The sequence below is a fragment of the Bradysia coprophila genome, chromosome X, assembly GCF_014529535.1.
Source record: "Bradysia coprophila strain Holo2 chromosome X, BU_Bcop_v1, whole genome shotgun sequence".
Taxonomy (NCBI): Eukaryota; Metazoa; Arthropoda; class Insecta; order Diptera; family Sciaridae; genus Bradysia; species Bradysia coprophila.
Genome location: NC_050737.1, coordinates 557,580 through 575,010, shown reverse-complemented (window position 1 = coordinate 575,010; position 17,431 = coordinate 557,580). Strand labels below are relative to the sequence as shown.

The window sequence follows — 17,431 nt, the reverse complement described above, 5'->3', positions numbered from 1 at the left end:
GTTGTCCATTTGCAAGCGTTGTTGGTATCAGGGGCTAATTTTGATAAGAAAAAAAATCTTGAATTCATAAAATTTCTTGATATAGTTAGAGGCAGTGAAATACCATCATGAATTTCACTTGTCTTTCAGCTGATCCACAAAAACAATCAAACCTGTTTATATAGTGTTTACAATGTGTTCAAAGAGCAAAAAAGGAATTATTCAACTGGTCTCGAAGGGGGACAATGTCAAAATTTGTACAAGTCCAGTTAAGTTAACTGGACCAGTTAATTTAACTAAGCTGGATGGGGAAGACTCTTTTGGATATTCTGTTTTATCTCTTTATACGGTTTTACCAGTATCACGCTGCGTGTTTTGATTGTATGTGTGGATCAGCTGACAAACAGCTGAAGCAAATTCATGCTGAAATTTGACTGCCTCTGACTGTATTGAGAAAATGGAGAAATTCGATAAATTGTAGAAAATCGAGAAAATTCAAGAAATCTTTCGCAATTTTTTTTTCGAAATTTCTCGAGTTTTCCTGATTACTTTTTTTAACTTTCTTGATTTTCACAAAAACTATCTGAAAAATTGGCCCTGGTTTGCATCGTGCAATGTATGCGACCTTTACTGTTTCTCAGATCAAATTTCACTGACTTGTTGAACTACTTTTTTTGCTGCATGGCTGAGGCGCTTTAAAATTTATCTCTAATTATTCATCATCATATCGGGTCAAGGGCATTGAAGTTGTTTCTGGAGACAGTAGATACTGAATTTGGCAACAAAAAACGCTCTACTGTCTTCGATCTAACCATAGTTTCTTCACTGTACTTTCCGTAGTATTTGTACTCGCTGCAGCGAAATAATCTCGCATTTAAACCAGGAATTTATTGAACATACTTATCCTTTTGAAAAAATTGACTGGAAAACTGGAAATTGTTCGAATACGCAAACGTTTCGCCGAATTGCATCCATACGCTGTAACTCATCTCGTTATTGTCATTCAATTTTATGTATTCAAACTAGACAGTCATAAAAAAACCCACCCGTCCGTTTTCCAAACATTCAATGAACGACTCTTCCCAATTGTGCATTGATGCATCTCACGGTTTCTGTCATTATTTCATCCAGTCGCCGTAAGAGTTGTACAGCACCAGTACAACACACACGTGCTCATTCAATCTGAAAATGTCATTTAATGTCGCAAGTGTTCATAAAATTCGAAAATTTTCGCTTTTCTTTTTTCCATTTCATATCTGAAACTGGGTCGAGCATGGAAGAAAATAGACGGAGAAAAAAATCCTCAAATTTCACGACAATATTTTGGAGTTTGTTTAATGTTTTTATTATGTGATCTAAACTTGCAGATAAATTGGTTGATAGCAATTTCGTATTATACGTGGTCGTTTTACGATTTTAATAGTTTTCCGGTTTCGTTATTTGTTGATCCAGATTTATCTGAAAAGACAAACTTCCTCTCAGCCTGAAGCGACAAAATATTTCCGTTAGTTAAAATTATGCGTGGTATGGCATCTGAATCATTGAACGGGTACGATTCCCATGTTCGGAATCCCACATAATTTTCGATATGAAATGACCCGACTGCATCGATCCATTGCTGTCTCAATGTATCCAATGTATAAAGTTATACTTACATGAATAATGCACACAAGTTTTCGGTGGATTATGGCATTTTGTTAGTTTTGAGATGATGATGTTCCAATTTATATGATGCGCTCTAGCACATGCACACATTTATGAGATACCATTTTCATATTTGCATTTAAAGAATGATAACAAGAAGAGAGATTTGAATTTCAAATAAATTTTTTCGTAATGGAACGCTGAACATATTTCTGTTTAATGTGAACCAACAAAGATAAAGACATGGTATGAGATGCAAAAGGCAAAAATCTCGTTTATGACTTGTTGTAGTAGAAACAATAAAAACATTTTTTTTCTTAAATTTATTTTCGTTTTTATTTAAGTTGTTTTTTTCCTCGTCAATGATAATAAAATAATGGTTATACAATGAACAAAACATATTTACCTACACTCTTATTGTACTTAAGAATATTAGATGTTGATTTGAAACGTTAACTCTCGATCTTTACTCCTTTAATAAAATGCACACAAAAAACATACAAAAATATGAAGAAGAAAAAAAAATTAATTTAGCACATTTGAATGGAATGTTGTGAAATGTTTTTAGACACATCAAATGATCATCATCGAATTGAGTAAACATTTTTTTTTTCTGTCATTTATTCTCATTCCGTCAGAAAAAAGAAAGAAAAATCAAAAATGGAAAACGATAATACGAAAATGGAATGGGTTTCAAACAATCTAAACGGAAAGTTCTACGAAACGGTGGCACAACCAAATGGCTGCATTCGTAGAACTTGTCACAGTCTAGACAGTGTCATTCTATAGTACAACCAGTAATTGCTTTTATGTTCTTGTGTTTGTTAATTTAAATAATTTAAAATCAGAAGCAAAATGAAAACAGCAACGGAATACTATTCAAGGAATAGTGATGTTGTGGTTGTGGTTGCCGTTATATAGCGTTGATCGGATTTAATTATTAAAATGCTTTTTTTCCGGAAGTAGATATGCAGGTTTCCACTTGAATAGTAACGTAACAAAGAGATATACTGTAGGATCGCACCGAGTTCTATCAATTAAAAAACCGACAATCTGCAACAACGAGAGAAAGGCATCTACTGGTTTTCACACATAAAATTTAATATTTTCCTTTACTGAGGAGGGAAAATGGACTTTACGTCCCCAGGGAAAAGTCTTTCCCTCCTTCGTAAAGAAAAACGTTATACTACACTTGGTAAATAATTTGATATTTCGTATCACGATAAGTAAAAGTACCTCGGGCTTAAGCCCTCGGACACTTTTACTCATACGTAATATCAATTTCTTCCCTTGTATAGTAATATACTATTCATTTATTCTTTATTTTTCTGATTGCTCTCTTTTACCATTTGTAATAGCGTGTAATTAGGGAAACGAAGATCCGATAATGTTAGTGTATAAATCTATGTGCAAAACAGTAGGTAGATTCGACCTACGATCTGGCGTTTCTTTTTTGTTTCACGTTGACAAGAAAACGACAATTCCAAAATGTGTTCGTCTAGAATTAATTTAACTGAGCAAGTTAATTGACTAAAAACAGTACTGAGACTCAGCAGCACATGGCGCTTAGAACGGTTGTCCGGTCCAAATTTTAGCCAATTATTACTCCCATAAAAGATGAACTAGAAATGTTTGTGAATGTGTATGAACAGTACATAACATTCTAAATCGAGATAAATTTGGTGACAAGTTTGCAATTAATAACAGCAACGGTAAACGTTTATAGCGACAGCCACAGTATTTATTTTACGAAAATCTGATAACATTTCACAATTGAAACCAATATTTAAAGCTAAGGATAACAACATAATAAAAAATGTAAATTATAAAATATTTTTCTAGCTATACAAAACTATCCTTTAAAAAGAAAAGAAAAAGACAACCAAACTTTGAAAAGAAGAAAAAAATAATTTAAAGAAAAAAAAAAGTACGGGAAAAATTCTGAAAATGAATTAAAAAATAAAGAAAAACAAACAAAAAATGTGAATAAATTTAAATTTAAAAAACAAATAAAAGAACCCAGAAAATATAAAATAGAACTCGATATAATGTGGGGAAAATGTGTAAAATAATAATAATAAAATGGAAAGGAGATGATATCTTTGATGAATAAAGCAAAAAATTAATGCAAACAAAAAAAAAATTAATTATAAATTATGAAGAAACAAAACAAAAATTTATTGTAATGCAAACTTAAACGTTATATGAAAATGAATTATGTAAATATAGAAGGTTCGTTTTAGTCAGTGAAATTATGCAAAGAACAATATCTAAAATCTAATACAAAAAGAAAAAAAAATTAAGAAAAATGGAAGAAGAAAAAACTTTGACAAAAAAAATCGATTTTTAGTTAAGAGATATATAACTATTTTCTGTCCTCGTTCATAAGAAACCTACGTAGTTATATTTGAATAAAGAAAACATATTAAAACAAAAAGATAAAACAAAACTGAACTCAGATTACAATTTTATTTAATCTGAATACAGTGAATGAAATGTGTAAAACTTCTTTAAAGCATTCATGAAGAATTAAGAAAAAACAACAACAACAAAACCGATAACGTTTCCATTCATTTTGTGTTGACAAATAATCGTATGGGTTCTCGTTTATTTTACTGAGAGATTAAATAAAAGATTTTTTTATTCACATATTTTGAACTATTTCCATAATTATATTCTCACTCAATATTATACATAAAATTCAATTTTCCAATGAAATTAAATGTCTCAATTTTTAATGTTGAGTTTTTTCTTTTTAATTTTTACTTTTTTTTTAAGAAAAAATAATGAAAATACACAAAAAATGGACTAAGAAAATATGATGTGTATATGTGTTGTGATTAAATATTTTATTATAAAAGGAAAAAAACAAACAAAAACCAACAAAAAAGTGAAATTAAAAAGAAAACCAAAAATATTGCACGATTATTGATTTTCTCTTGGAAAAGCTTAAAAGTAAAAGAAAGAAAAAAGACAAAGACAAAGAAGAAGAAAAAAAACATTAAAATAAAAAACATGAAAAATTAATTGAAGAAAAACAAATTGTATATTTTCGGGGACCTTCATAAAAAGAAATTAAATGAATAAAAGAAAAGTTTAAAAAAATGGAAAAATTATTTTAAATAATATTTTGGTTTGTTGGTTGCTTATAATATGTTTTTTGACAGACAGACAGACAGTTAAATAAATGGGTTTCTGGAACCAACCATTTCGATCTCGACATTTTTAATAAATCGTTATTTTCATATTCTCAATAGAAGAAATTTTTTTTTGTTTGATTTTATTAAAAAATTATTTTTTATTTTTATTATGTCAATTTAATTTTTTGCGTTAAAAATTGATATTTAAAAAGAAAATTTGTGTTTAACAATTTTGCCTTTGAAAAGGAAAAATTTTAAATGACCCAGTATTTATAAATTAAAAATTAAAAACAAACAACAACAAAATGAAGAAATATTAGAAATATAAAGAAAAATATTTTTCTCCTGTTTCAAATGATTTAATGGTTAGTTATGTCTCAACCAAAAACGAAAGGATACATTTGGTAGGCTTCAATGGAACTCAAAACGGGATCGTGGATGGGATCAAATTCGGTGAACAAAAAAAATCCCTAAAAATATTTTACATCTTCTGTTAATTGCTCTCGTGAAATTTCTGGATAATCTCTAACATTCTTGCTTGCATTGTTGGGCACAATCAGAAGACTGGTGTGAAAATGGTTCAGCAATTAGTAGTGTAAAGGTGTATAAAGGGATATTTGACGAAATCAATTTTCCATTTTGTCTATTTTTCAAAAAAAGTAAAATTTGGGAAATTGTGTCAAAATCTAGAAAAATATGGGAACATTGAGAGTGGAAATTGTTTAAGATTTCGGGATTTTTGACGAACTGTTTCGGTTTCGGCTTTCTTTAATTGATCCGAATACGTTTCGTCACTCTGACATTATCATCATAAATTATTAAATTGTTCTAAAGGTAAGTGATCCGATTCATCTAATAACTATAGGTCAGAATTAAAATGGATACATCCTAAAATTTTAGTTTAGAAAGCTTTGTTCCATGTATTTACATACCACAGTTTCTCAATCCACATAAAAGACTTCGTACATACCATGTACGTAAGTGCATGTGTAATTGTACTACGTTTCAATGTGGTTTCAGATGGATTATATTGGATTGTATTTGTGGATTGAAAACAGATAAAAAATCTCTAAGCTAAGTTCATCTGGTGTAACGGGAAAACTGGTACGAAAACACAACAATAATTCACGCCGTAAGTGTGCCTACAATTTGAATTTTAAGTGAACGATTTGATGAAAAAGTGAACGGAAAAATACATTTCAACGCTTCAGTGTATGAAAATGACGCTACGTTAGAAAGACCTCCACTCTTTCCATTTTTAATTTCGACCGCACTTACAGCGTGAATACAGGAAAAACCTACGCTTCTCAAATTTTGTAACAGACAAACTCGATTAAAAGTTCAACTGTCTATTCAAACTACTAAGTTCATCTACAATTATAAATTATAAATTGAAATGAATCCATGGTAATATTTGACTGTAATGACGATCATTCTCCTGATCGATTTCTGACGACATTGCTCTATCTCCGCTCTCGTCCTGACCAATAGTATCTTTCGGCTGTGCAGTCACTTCGTGATCATTTTGTCGTTTCCATGCGATCTCATTGTATCGACTGACGACAACGCCATCTTCATTTACAATTATTTGCTCATTTAAGCGATCATACTGATCTCCATTCTCGTTTACGAAAACATCCAATGGTGATATCGAACTGCTCGGTGCCGTGCTTGAATCGTCCGGTTCTGACGTGCTGTTAAATTGGATGTCTGTACGGTTGTCTTCATTTCTAAACAATTTCAACCGTTCAGCATTCTCGTCTGTATCGAAGTGTCCATGGTATGATGTGTCATTGGTTCGCATCAAGATGTAATTGAATTTCAAAAATGTTCCATTGTCGTCAGGTGACTGATGGACATGTTCAGCGTGTAAAATCACTTTTATCGGTATGATGTACGCATCGTCGTCCGAACTATTTATCTCTTCCGTTGAGCTAGCATTGAACAGTTGATCATCCGGCTTAGATATTAAAAATATTCCGGTAATGTTGTCTGAACGATCTGTTGTGGGCTCTGACGTAGTGGTTAAAGTAGGATCGCTACTGGTAAAAATGTTCGGTTGAGGACTAGCAACAACTGACACCACCCCCGAACTGCTGGCCACTGACAAGTCTGGATAGGGATATGGGCTCTGCAAATTCTTGATCTGTCGAAATTATTTTTTATGTTTAATGCTGCAATGATTAAGAGCTAAATGTGACTTGGACGGATGCAGGAAATTATTAAAGGCGCACGTGCTTGATAACGGTCTATTAGTCAGAATCGAATGCTTAGCATTTTCAAAGAGAAGGAAACGGAAATAGAAGAACAAATGCATGAAGTTGAAAGGCGTATTATGCTGTTCATCACTTGATAGTGATTCAAATCAAGCCTGAAATTAGAACACTTGCTTGATTGCTTGTGACTTTTTATTTGGCTCGATACTAAGGGAATAGCTTCAAAAAGTTTAGTTAGCTAAGAGAATGAGGGTAGCATTGCAACATTTATGAGAATCAAATTTATTGCTCACTGAAATTGCATCCATTCAATCAAATACAACGTACCAGACTAAGTATCTTAGTTGTATGAGCTCGTTTTTATAAGTTCTAGACGAATGTGGTATCTGAAATCCAGATACGCAAATATTGGTGCGTTGTCAAAGAAGATAATTAGACTAACTGCAATCATGAGATTGGTGAACCCTACATTATTGTTACCATATTTTAAGTATCGAACCAAATAAAATATCTCCGCTGACTTACTTCACATTCGCCACAAGGAGCATCATAAACAGTCGACAATATAGATGCCTTAACGTACGGCCGCTGGATGGAACTCCACGGATAATAAATGATGTATGCTAAACGGGCACACTGATCAAACACATAAGCCGAACCCACTTGAAAGTCACTATACAATTCATCGTCACTGTCAGCATCGACATTCAAAACTGTTACATTACTGGCCACGTTCTTCAAGTTGTCGGAAATATTCATCGTTCGATTGGACTTCCGACTTTTATTCACTACAATCGGCTCATCCTGATGGGTGCTATTTGAATGGGTTGATATGATAATAAAGTGGATGTTGTTATAACCAGCTAAACGGAACCGAGCCTCCAGCTTGTTAAGCATCAAGGCTTGGCGTACGTAGAATTGTCAGGACGTTAATCTCATGACAAGTGATACTTGGCCTTCCAAATTTAGGGCATTGGTGCTGTTGTACTTTTCGCAAATATACAGAGAGCTTGCGAAATTCTCACTGCTTTCATTGTCTTCGATTGAAATTGGTTTTTTCACTGCCCGACTGTCGATGTTGTTTATTAACGCGATTAGCACTAGTATCCACAACATGTTGCTGTTTATGACAAGTTTTTGTGATATGAGGGACATGTATATATGCGACTGACTGGCTAAATGATTCGTTTCAAATGAAACCTAATATGTTGTCGTAATTAGACCCGTACAACGTGCGAGGATTGTCAGAGAAGTTCGTTCTTACATTTGGGGTATTATTTCCATAGACTTAAGAATCGAGATCGAACTCGCTACATTGGATTTGAAACTCCGAACTGGGTATTTTTGGAGTGCTCGGAGAGTACTCTTTTAGAGAGTACAATTTTTCGACCGAAGTTGAAAAAAAATATGAAGGAGTTACCTCAAAAGTATTACTAAAATATAGCGCCCTTAAAGAAAATGATGTAAAAAGTCAATTTTTCTTTGAGTTTTTTTTTCGACTGATGCCAGGATGGCCATTTCTTTATATTATCAAAAATGAAAGGGCACAACATCAATTACAAATGATGAAGCCGGCATCAAATAGCTATCCGGGCTTCAGATGTTATGTAGAATTCTTTCTGTAAGAAAATTGTTTTGCACTCCACACTCAGATGAAATAGCGGAAAAATTTCTGTCTCAAGAATTTACGTCCTTTCGTCAGTTTTCCCCCCTACACCCAGTCTTATATTTATCCTATCATTCGATCTAGCTAATTTCACTACTGTAGAATTTATTCAAATAGTTGCTGGGGATCCAGAAAATGGTCAAAACAACCGAAAATCTAATGGCACAGTAGTGTTGGTTGACAAGGCCAAATGAAATTGTTTTCTTTTCTCTTTTTTTTATTTATTTAATAGACGTACGATGACCTTTCAACTTTGTAAGTATATTTATTGATAATTGTGATGTTTTGTGTGCATGCTGCATAAGCATTGGAGCAAAAAAATATCTTATGTTCTTATGACTGTTGATCGCGAAAATCAAAGTTTTTAAGTATTGTTACTACTGCACACTGATGCTACTGTGAGTCACACCTAATAAATCTGAATCGACAATTAAATTTTGACTTAGTATAATTCAAGTTGATGGTGCATCAAGTAGAAGAAGTGATTACTATGGGTTATGACCAAATTCTTAGGCCCAAAACACACAAGCAATTTTGCGTTGATGGGATCGACAATTATGCTGCGTTTTTCATTATAATCTGATATACATCACACAGGGCTTACTTTAGAGAATTTTAATTCCGAAAATTTTGGAAAAATCCCGAAAAATTCTGAAAAAGTCCCGCAAAATTCTGAACTAACTTTTCTAAATTTTTCAGAACTTTTTCGGAACTTTTTCAGAATTTTCGGAATTAAAATTCTCTAAAGTAAGCCCTGACACCACAAGCAATTTGCTCATGTGTTTTCGGCTCTAGCGCAGGGGAAATAACACATTAGTCAGTTCTGCGTATTGATTTGAGGATAAATCCTTAAACTTGCATAAGGATTGGTTCATACCTCTTACTGCTGCGTCAACAAGTAGTATACATATCAACGGGTCGAACGATGGAATGTTGCCTCTTGTGTGGCCGATTGGAGCTAGAGGCACAATGAACATCATGTCCATCATTCCCATTGTAAAACTAGAGGTAAAATCTTGGGTGACGTTTTTTGAGCTAGGAAAAGTTCACTCAAGAAAAGCGGCAAAACCTTACCTTAAACCTCAATGAAACATAGGATGTAAATAGCGTGTGTTAACTGACCTAGACTTCGTCTAATTTCTCAGCTCAGATCGATAAACTCCTCTCAAGAAGTATTTACCATTTCCAACATTTGTCCTATTAATAATATTTCTCGCTAACACCACTACTGACGCAATTGTTAATCAGCTTTCCACCAAAATCTGTAGTTGTAGTGATAACAGATACGACGTTTCTTTGAAAAATGGATTGTATTTAAGGAATCGTAAACGTTGAGGAGTTATCATTGGAAGAGAGTTTTTTCTATCTCTGTCGAATCGTCTAGATGATTGACAGAGGCAAAAATTGTTTTTAAAATTGTCCGGTTTTGAGTACCAAACCAAAGTATTCTTTTTTGTCAAGGAAACGTTCGAAAAAAGAGCCACTTCTTTCAAATGTTTTTTTTAGTCTTCTTTGTGCTTTGTATTATTAGCATATTGATTGTAACCATATTGTTGTTCTGAATGGCGAATAATGTTTGGTTTTTATCGATGAAACATGCGAATGATTAAAATATAAAAATAATTTTGTCCCAAGACAATTATCGGCCGATTATTGTTTATTGAACTTGTTAATTTTGCAAAGACAAGACAAATGTCCGTTCTTTTCAGTGTTTTGCTTTCTGAATAACAAATGCAATTTAGTATATTGGAGAATGGAGTTAAGAAACTAATGGTAATAGTATATTACTTCCGAGGTTCCAAGTTGTTTATTTGTTAAGTGGGGTGTTACAGCCCGACCCGAAGGGGAGGGCTGTATTACCCACTTGTCAAATAACGACTTGGAACCTCGTAAGTACAATGCTTTACGTGATTAGGCAATGTAAATGAAAATGAAACATGCCGTAACACGTAAAATCTATTACAATTTAGTACTTTTGATCATAAAAAGACTGCTGTCACTGAATTATTTTTTCATGAACAAACTTCACTGCTGTGACATTTCATAGGAATGAATCAATGTGAAGTTGTTACAAAAAAAAAGTTCAGATTGAAGTACTATAAAAATATGTGGCGCCTCTACAGGCCAACCGACTAGGCGATACGAATAGGATTTGATTATTTCTGACTGTTTCAAATTTTTATAGTTTGTTTATAAATAATAAATCTTACTTAAAGCATTTGAATTCGTAAGGATACTTTGGACACAACTACCATTTCCCGTTTGAATTGCCAAAGAAATTCGTTGTGTTAGAAAATTCTTTGAGCGGCGATCTCCAGTCGTTTGGATTAATTTCTTGCCAATTTATTTTTCGTCTACCGTCTACAAACAGAATGGTATGGGATTGTAACCACTTTTTTGCGTAAATTATCGGCAAAAAAAATGTTTTATTATTGTCTATTGTGACGCACAGCTGTTTCACATCGCTTCATCTAATAAATCAATCCTTAGCTAATATTCTAAATTACTGAAATAAAATTCATCGAAAATCTTTGGTAGCCAGATGAGATACTTATACATTGCATAGTACAGTGTACTTACGCTAAAAAAATCCGTTTCAGAACTTCTGGAGGAGTGTCGATCTCGTTCTATCTGATACTAAACAATTATCGTAATAATTAATGTAATAATTAACAAAAAGTTGATTCTGAGTCGTGCAACGCAATCGCAGATGTAAACGTTTCTGTGCGTTACCATGCGTTTTCATGAAAACTTCGATCTTTTTAACGTGAGTACCATTCAATCTCACTATTTCATTTATGCCATTCGAGATCATAATGTTCGAAAACTGCGAACTTTAGATCCCTCTGTTGCATAACATGTTGTATGAATCTCGGTGCGAGGTACTTGATTAGGCTTACGATGTGTATTACACATCTAGAGCCTAATAAAGTACTTCGCACTCGATGTCATAAATAACTATTAAAACATTTATTTCAAATTCACAGAGGTCAAGCATATCATGATGATCTGTTACACTTGATTCGATAAAACTGTTTCTTTTTATTTAATAAAAATTGAACCATCGAAAATGATTTGATGGAATGTTGATAATTCCATTATGTGTATCATAAGAGTTCTTGGAACTGTGTTTGCTTCCATTTTTCATAAATGAAACATAGTTTTCACAAGAACGTTTTGTGGAAAATAGTTTTCCTTTTCCCAAAATTAGTCACTGGTTTTCTGCTATTAAGAGTGATATCGCCAAATCTTCAGGTGATTGGGGAACAAGCGGTCTCCGATTTTAATGAGTGATAGCTCGTTGGATTCGTCTCGGCAGTTGGGCCCTCAGACAGAAGGAAAAAATGTACATTTTGAAACCAACTTTTTTTTCAAGACTTCTGTAGGCTTGCAGCCCAAAAGTACTGGGTTCATTTATATGTGCAACGATAGTGGGTGAGGCCAGCTACAACACCCCATACTCAGTTCCGTGGTACATCGAAGCTGCAGAGAAGGCGGACTCTCCAAACATTCACTATATTTCTAGTCATAACTCTAGTGGATCAACTAGCACCAAGCGGTGCGTATACTCCACCTGTAGGTCTTTTCAAGGCCGACAATCGTACAACATTACAACAATTTAAAATAATTTTTTCTTGAGTTATTGCCGAAAAACTGTTTTCGGTACCCTCTGACATGTCTTCACTTTTGAGCGCTTTTCAAAGAAAACAATTTTTTTAAAGAAAAAGTGAAAGACACGTGTTTTCTAGAATTGAAAGACGAATCCAACGAGCTATCACTCATTAAAATCGGAGACCGCTTGATTCCAAAGTTAAAAAAATCACCTGAAGATTTGGCGATATCACTCTTAATAAACAACACAAATTAAGAGGCACGAACACTTAGCTGAAATTTTAGCCTACATTTGTACGTTTCGTATTTTATTTTCGATGATATCTTCTTACAAAATTCCTTTATCAGAGAAGAAGAAATCATTAATTTATCAAAAAAAATATAAATAAAGCTGCTGCCCTCAGATTGAAGGTTGCTTTGTTACACACCGATCTATCACAAGCACGGACATTCTTCATGCTAGCATTCGCCTTCGGTTGGCCTGTAGAGACGCCACATTTTTTTATAGTACTTCATTCTCACTGTACTATTTTTTTGTGTAACAACTTCACATTGATTCATTCCAATGAAATGTCACTGCAGTGAAGTTTGTTCATGAAAAAATAATTCATTGACAGCAGACTTTTGATGAAGAAAAGTACTAAATTGTAATAGATTTTACCCCTAGTTTCTAAACTCCATTCTCCTATTGCGTCGTTTTGTTTGATTTTAGTACTGCACTGTACGTGAATGAATTTTGTTAATAAAAATGTTGTTCTCGTATCCTTATTTCCAGCAGAAATATGTTAACTTTCATTGACAAATAGAATTGTTTTTTCAGTTTGACCAGCTCCACCAGCCCTGAGAAAATTAAAATTTTCAGTGAAGAACAACACATTTTTGCTGGAAATAAAGGTCGTTTTTTTATATAAAAAGGCTATGAAGGGTTTTTGTACAAAGATATCAAAAATAAAATATTTACGAAACGCATACATGTAATGTGTGGTCGGTCATTCCTCTTAACGACAGTCACAAATAGAAAAAACAAACAATTAGGAGGCACCGGTAAAATTGGTTGTAGTCGTTTGACCAGCTCTGAGAAAATTTTCATAAACTGCTCACGTTTCTCAGAGCCGGTGAAATTTCTGCAACCAAATGTATTTTCTGTTCAAAGCTAAGGTGTTTTCGTAACCAACCCCAAACATTTAATCTTATAAGTGGTCTTACTGTACATCACAAATCAACCAAAAATATTGAATAAACCAAACGTGATGAGAAGTTAAAATTTTAAGAAAAGGTTTCGCTCGCTCCGCTCGTGTAGTGTTCTGATAATCTGAAGTACCTTTGACGGTCTAAGCTTAAGATATTCTAAAATTTAAACTCGTCTTGCAAGAATCAGCTGTCGTTGTTACTCACACTGTAGTGTGAAGAGAGATGTATTATGATATAAACACATGACACATGGGAAACGAGCAATGAAATTGGAGAAAAAAATGTGTAAAAGTAAAACTGTTGCTAAAATTTCCATTGCCCAGGGGCGCTGAAAAACTTAATCCATCACTGGTGGTCGGAACTGCGGTCGTACATTTTTTAAAAAGGATTCGATGGAGAGACATCATCAAAAAAAAAACTAAAATCCCTAATGTATGCTTTTCAGCAAAGCACCGATGCCTCTTAAGTAAAATACAATTTCAAGATTGATTTTTGCGCATATTTAACATTTTGTTAAGAAGACGAAAAACAACAACTTTACTTGGACTGAAACAATCGGAAAAGCAGCTGTCGCAGCGATGTTGTTTTATTTGGTAGTAGTAATGATATGCGTCGATATGTATAATTCGGTGAATCTGTTACACATTTGGTGTGTGAAAGTGAATGCAGATTGCAAAAGTTTTTTTTCCCAGAAGCTATGTGCTAATTCATAGAATCATAAGTCACTTCCTGACATCATTAAAATATCAAATATCTCTAAATATCGACAGCGATGAGGTAGAATGCTCTTGATGCTAACAAAGATCTGGTCGAATTATATGCAATTCTTTAAGATAGTCGAAACCGTTTAAAGCTATTTAAAAAAAAAAATGTTTTGTAATGTGTCGTCAATGCGTTGGGGCCATATAACATGAACATGAACAGACATATCTATACTATATGTACATAGTTACTAATATACAAATTTATGTTAAACACAACAATATCGCTGTTTTGTGACGTTATTTCAGTCTTTGCGTTTGAATAAGTCAAAGTCAACCTCTCTTATTACGCACACATCCACAGCATATCGCATATCATGCAAAAGACGTACTTTATGTAAATAATACAGCGAACAGCAACGAACGAAAAAAATGGATACCAGTATGACGGTACATACATTCAATACAAATACTCACACAACAATACAAATTCCCATTGGATATTTTGTGTGTGTTGATACACAGTTGGTTCGTCGTAAATTCCATTAATACACGAAACAACATATCTCCAATAGCCGTGATCGTCTAGTGGTTAGGACCCTACGTTGTGGCCGTAGTAACCCAGGTTCGAATCCTGGTCACGGCAATGTGCAAAACATTGTCACGGAGGAGAAATTTTTTTTTTTATTTTGAGAATCATTTTTGATGAAATTAAAGGTTTTGTTTTGTTGAGATGGAAGTTTGTAACACAATAATGCAATCAGTTGGTGTCATACATCATCGATAAATGTTGAATGTGAATTTAATATAACTCGAATCCTATTGTGATGGTGTATGAAAGAGTCGCATAGAGTTACTGTTATGTCTCGTATTTTGATGAATGAAGTCCTGCAAACGATGATAAAAAAAAACTCTATGCGTTGTCCGAATCTTTTCGCTTTTTGTTCGTAATGATAAAATCGATGGAATACATTTCTGTTCCTATTGTTTACTGTTGCTTTTGTTTAGCATTTTGATATGATAATGTCTTAGGTCGGTGTGTGTAAATTGAATCCAAACTAATCTTGATTATAAGACGTGCGTTTGTTAAGGACATGAAAGCAGCTGTGTAGTACCTAATATCAAACTTCAGTTCAGAATATTATTTTGTTCAAGGGAATCATCATTGAAGATCCACAAAGTAGGTTAGAGAATTAAGAAAGGAACGGAAAACGAGAACATTGTGAAAATACTCAGGCCTACGAAAGGGCTCACTTCTCACAGCAGCCAGCAAGCTGTATTTAAGTGAATTCCGTATAACTTGTGAGGTGATGAGTATTAACAGAAAAAACTTCTTGTTAAGGACGGCTATCATCTGTTACCGATAGCGGCTAACGACAGACTTATTCGATCTTTTACAGAAAAATGCATGTTCAAAATATGAAGTAAAAGATTCGAAATCAGTCTATCGAAATCTTTAGATCAAAAATGAAGTAACAGATCTGATTGCAGTTGATAAACTTGTCGTCTGTGAAAGGATATTGCTTGCTTGTAGACATTTTATTCCATCAACAATCAATCAATCTGTTGCTACATTTTGGACATTTCGAGTGAGGTGCTCTCGCTGCCGTCCATTTAAGGTGTATTGTATTAATAGAATAGAAACGAAATTTATTTTTCACAAAATGTACAAAAATTCAGCTGGATATTTGTTTCATGTATGTGTCGAGCTCATCTTCACTCGAATCATCTGCTGGCTCATTCGTTTGCATGATACCGCTGGAACTATCATCATCCGCCGCATCGAAATATTTATCTTCTTGATCCTGCGATTGAAGTTCAATGTGATCGTAGTCGGTATTGTCATCGACATCGGCGTAGTCAAATTCAGCATCCTCACCGGAAAGAAACTTGCTGTGCATAATCCCAATGAATTCTTCTTTCAGCAGATCTTTTTCTTCGGCTGTGATGTAGTTCTGTTTTAGAACTTTCGGCAGTGGTCGTGTGGTTGTACCGTTGTTGGCCGGTTTGGTGGTTGCACTATCCTTCACATCAAATTCGCCCCAATGCTGTCGAAAGGAGGCCGGCGTTTGCGGATACAGTTGTTCGTTGATTATACCATTTTTATGGCACAGTGCAGAGTTGTCCGATTCTTGATCGGAATCATCTGAATCTGAATCGGTAAATCGTTGTTCGTCGTTCTCTTGTTTTTCCTTCAATTCGGTCACATGATCGTTTGATATTCGCTCCAAAAGAACGCCAGAATATTCACCGTCCTCGTCGACACCATCTCGTAACCGCCTCTCACCAGCTGTCATGTACCTTCCAATTAATTGCTCGTACAGCAAGGGTTCTCTGTGTTAAACGATTTTTTTTTGTTATTCAAATATCGATTCATCGAAAAGTTGTCCAAACGTTACCTCGACATCATTTCCTTTTCGCTAAAATAAGTCGTAGTATCAAGCATTTTCTGCATTGCCATGTACCGTCGATTACGCACATCTCGTACCCGATTCTTTAGCTTCGTTCGAATGTCTTTGAGCAGATATTTCATTTCGTATTCATCATCGGCACCGTAACACTGATTCTCGAAATAGCGCAAATGATTTTCCTTGATGTGGGCACCGAAGCGAAACAGAAATTTTTTGTGGCTCTCCTGCAGCAACTGCTCGGCAATAGTTCGGCGTTCCGTGTCAGTTATGTCCGGGTCGTTGATTTGTTGACTCCGGAAAAAGGCTCGATTTTCAAACACCAAATGGTCGATCATATTCGTTTTCAGGCTATCATCGGGTGACTTTACGACAGGCACCTGTGACGAAACAGTTTGGTTCGAAGTGTAGGCTATGTCATCCGTTTCCATGAATGTTGTTGTTTTAGTTTTGCTTTTGTGTTTTTGTTTGTTTTGACAAATGGGATTAAAATTTACCTTTTCCTTTTCAAAACAATCTGGTGTCCCAACCAAAATAAAAAAAAAAGAAAAAAAAAAGAATTGTTTCCGCTAGTGGCGCTCGCGAAGACATATACCCATTTTTTTAAAAGATAAAATTCAAAAATTTTGCGGGTAGTTTTCCTTGGAAAATAGAGAGGACTGATTAATCTTTGACATAATTAGATGTGTTATGCAGGATGCAGCTATTAAAATTGAGATAATGAACTCAATTTTTTAAATCAAATAATCAAACAACTGAACAACATGGATCATGTGACCATAAGACTTGGAGATTTACATTTAAAATGTTGCCGAAATTGGGGATATGAAACAGTTCCATGAAAGGAATTCCTACCTTGAAGCATGTATGTGTA

At 34.1% G+C, this 17,431-nt stretch overlaps 2 protein-coding genes and 1 non-coding gene across 4 annotated transcripts; 1 reads left to right on the top strand and 2 right to left on the bottom strand.

The window, feature by feature from the left end:
• Positions 1-5,971: 5,971 nt before the first annotated feature.
• Positions 5,972-8,159, bottom strand: LOC119080318. 2 transcript variants are annotated; one of them, XM_037188605.1, is made up of 2 exons: positions 7,505-8,159; positions 5,972-6,894 (listed from the first exon to the last, which is right to left on the bottom strand). In XM_037188605.1, the coding sequence occupies exons 1-2, from the start codon at positions 7,874-7,876 to the stop codon at positions 6,148-6,150; spliced, it is 1,119 nt and encodes a 372-aa protein (XP_037044500.1). In that variant the 5' UTR covers positions 7,877-8,159; the 3' UTR covers positions 5,972-6,147. The 2 variants fall into 2 exon arrangements, with proteins under 2 accessions (XP_037044500.1, XP_037044492.1); XM_037188597.1 differs by having other exon boundaries at positions 5,974-6,909.
• A 6,564-nt stretch (positions 8,160-14,723) lies between these two features.
• Trnah-gug lies at positions 14,724-14,795 on the top strand. The gene has a single exon. It is a non-coding gene; the product is annotated as a tRNA-His (tRNA).
• A 981-nt stretch (positions 14,796-15,776) lies between these two features.
• Positions 15,777-17,082, bottom strand: LOC119080278 (coiled-coil domain-containing protein 97). Its single transcript, XM_037188550.1, has 2 exons — positions 16,549-17,082; positions 15,777-16,483 (listed from the first exon to the last, which is right to left on the bottom strand). The coding sequence occupies exons 1-2, from the start codon at positions 16,986-16,988 to the stop codon at positions 15,826-15,828; spliced, it is 1,098 nt and encodes a 365-aa protein (XP_037044445.1). The 5' UTR covers positions 16,989-17,082; the 3' UTR covers positions 15,777-15,825.
• Positions 17,083-17,431: the final 349 nt, after the last annotated feature.